The 3,209-nt window shown below is 42.4% G+C and overlaps 1 protein-coding gene across 1 annotated transcript in view; it reads right to left on the bottom strand.

Moving 5' to 3' along the window:
• Positions 1-236: 236 nt before the first annotated feature.
• Positions 237-3,209, bottom strand: part of LOC103272755 (talanin) — a 5,588-nt gene continuing 2,615 nt past the window's right edge. Inside the window, 5 exon segments of the mRNA XM_008070233.2 lie at positions 237-312; positions 314-349; positions 787-890; positions 892-1,022; positions 1,025-1,058. Coding sequence (XP_008068424.2) covers positions 237-312; positions 314-349; positions 787-890; positions 892-1,022; positions 1,025-1,058 — 381 coding nt within the window.

The raw sequence follows: 3,209 nt of genomic DNA on the forward strand, positions 1-3,209 counted from the left end.
AAGTGCCCTGAATGAGACAAGAAAATCTTAGTTGCTGTCCCACAGAAGGGAAAGATGCAGACAGGGCACCTTCCCCATTTGGAGCGACAGGCCAATTCTCCCCTAGACCACAGAGGGCCTGCCTTTCTGAGTCTGTTCTGAAGAACTCAAGAGGCTTATCAACTTGGCAAGCTGGGACCACCCAGGCATAGATGAAGAGAACTCTCTACAGAGAGATGGAAGTATGTGGGAAATACCTATATTTTGCTTTGAGTGGAAATGTAGATGTCCTGATGTCCTGGAACTCCTTTCTCATTGTGATGAAAAGTACCCTAAGAAAGGAAGGCGCCTCCAGATTTGGCTAAACCCTGAAACAGAATTAAATGACTTCATTGAATTCTCATGATGAGCCTATGAAGGAGATATTATCTTTAACCCCAATGAAAATTTTGGAAACCAAGGATCATAGAGATTGAATATCTTGACTGAGGTCACATACTTCTAAGTGGTGGAATGAGGATGTGAACCCAGGTGGCCAAACTCCAGCACCTGACAAGATCTGAGAAAGAGCAGACTCCAACTCAGAGTGACATCCTTCCATCCTCCATCTCACCTTTCTAAGCTTCATCTGAAAATATCATGCAAGGTCACCTTTACCACACAGAGGAGATGAAACAAATAAATATGGGGGAGGAGGAAATGGAAAATAAAACTCCCACTGGGGTCTGGCTATTAATGTCTGCCTTCTTCCTACACTTGAATAGGTTTGGTTCTAAGTCTTCTACTGAAAGGAACCAAAACTAATCTTGAATTGAAACTCCTGCATGAGAAGGTGCCGTGATGAGCTCAGAGAGACCACAGCACAGCTCTGCAAGGGCGTTCAGCACATCGTCATGGTTGCTTCCAGTTGGCCCAGGGTGTGGGGTAGGGTGATGCTGATGAGGTGGTTTCCGGTCCCCATGAATTACCTGACTGCCAGCTCCAAGCTCAGGTTCTCTCTGCAGGATGGAGAGGCTGGAAGGCGAGATGCCCTTTCCAAGTAGAACCTCTTTCACCAATGGCTTCTTTAGATGTGTTAACTTTGTGGAAGCAGATGCCCGTTTAACAAGAACATGGGGAAGGGTTTTCTTTAGTACATACTGATGTCAGCCAAGTTCCCACCTCTGTGAATTCTTCTTCTATTATGCTCCGTCTTTTCTTTGATTCAGTCACACTGGCCTTTTTGCTATTTCTGGAACATGCCAGATACACTTCTGCCTCATGCTCCTTCCTCTGCCTGGAGCCTTTCCCCCTACATATTTCCATGGCTTGCTTCTTCTCCTTTTTCATACATTTCCTCAGATGTCCTACGCTCAGCGAGACCTTCTCTAGTGACCTGTTCTAGCAACAATTGCATTCTGAACTCCACCCTCCTCAGTACACACACATGCATATTCTCTCTCTGCTTCCCCACTTAGTTTTCTCTTTAGTACACTCTACCTTTTAATCTACTGCACATTTTACAGATTTATCTTGGTTTTTTTTTGTTTTTTTTTTGAGTTGGAGTCTCACTCTGTTGCCCAGACTGGAGTGCAGTGGCTGATTCCGGCCACCACAGCCTCGCCTGCTGGGTTCCGGCGATCCTTCCGCCTCAGCCTTCCAAGTAGCTGGAATTACAGGCATGCGCTACCACGCCCAGCTGATTTTTTGATTTATTGTAGAGATGAGGTCTCGCTGCCCAGGTGGGTCTCGAACCCGCGGGCTCAGGCAATCCACTCACCTCAGCCTCCCAAGGCGCGGGCTTACAGGCTGAGCCACCGAGCCCGGCTAGCAGTAAACATTTGTGGGGTATTTCCTATGGGCCTGGCACTCCTCTAAGCATCTATGTATCTTTTAATCCCTACAATAATCTGAAATTATGTTCTATTACCATCATCATAATCTTTGAAGAATAAAAATAAACTGTAGTGACAACTTGCTTGAGGCCACATAACTGGAAATCATAGAGCCTGGATTTGAACTCAGGTTCATATCTTTTCTGTACTGCTTCCCCATAGCAAGAAGACATAATTTATATAAAAGAAGCATTTAAAAATCCACTTAGGTAATAAAACTTCACATTTACAAATTTTAGTTTTTGAACTTGTGAGATGTCTTCATGGATCAAACATAAACATAACTCAAGTTCAAGATCAATTGGAATAGTTAGATAGAGACCACAATGTATTTAACTCCAAGTCGTGAAATACCTTTGGCCATTAAATGCTACCATTGAAGAGCTATTTGGAAACTGTTTTATTTAGACTCACTGTATATGTACATACATAAGATATTTTTAAATACAGAGCAGTATCATTTCGTTTCCAAAGCTGAGTGGAAACAAAAAACAGGGCCACGTAGACACACCCTAAACCTAGCACCTGCTTCTAAGACTGCTTCAAATATTATTATCCTGTTTTTCTTGTGAATTGGCTTCAATCACTTGTGATTCCTGTGCATCTAGCATGTCTCATAACCGGCAGTCATTCAGAATCTATTTTAAGTTTGGGCGTTAAAATGCTAGATTTCGTTCATGAGTGACGACTCAGTGAGGCCAAGTCTTCTCCGTTCATGGCGCTGGCACCACACGCCACTGCACACCCTACAGGGACACATACACACACACACACACACACACACACACACACACACACACACACAAACTTTCCAAATCATCTTTAAAGGTTTTCAGTTCTCTTTTTTCTTTTTTAAGTTTCTATTGCCTTCCCAGTAATGGCTAAGACATTGCCAGTTTATCTTGCTTCTTGTGATTTTCTCCAGAAGGCCTTACAGCCTAGGAGTTCAGTTGGGGCCAGATTTTAATTTCCCATTGGTTTTAATCTGGCTTTTATATTCTTGCAAAGAAAAGAAAGCTATTCAAGCCAACTCAAGACAAAAGATTTTAGTATATTGTATTATGTTACATTATTCTTAAATGATAAATCCAAGAGCAGGAACTATATTAAATCTTGGCCTCAAGGAGCCCAGAACTCAATGGTGATTTTAGATTCAAGGAGACTCTCAGACCATCAGCAGAAGGAGTTCATGGATCTTTGATTCCTATGATTAAGAAGCAAACTATTTGTCTTCTTCTGATCTGAGTACTAACTGATGGCTGTTTGTCTGCCTCAAGTCCAGGGCCCTAAGAGAGAATCTGATTGGTCCAGTCTATCTTTCAGGGACGATTATAATTTTTTTTTTTTTTTTTTTTT

This window comes from Carlito syrichta, unplaced genomic scaffold, assembly GCF_000164805.1.
Source record: "Carlito syrichta isolate Samal-C Ts95f unplaced genomic scaffold, Tarsius_syrichta-2.0.1 Scaffold313202, whole genome shotgun sequence".
NCBI lineage: Eukaryota > Metazoa > Chordata > Mammalia > Primates > Tarsiidae > Carlito > Carlito syrichta.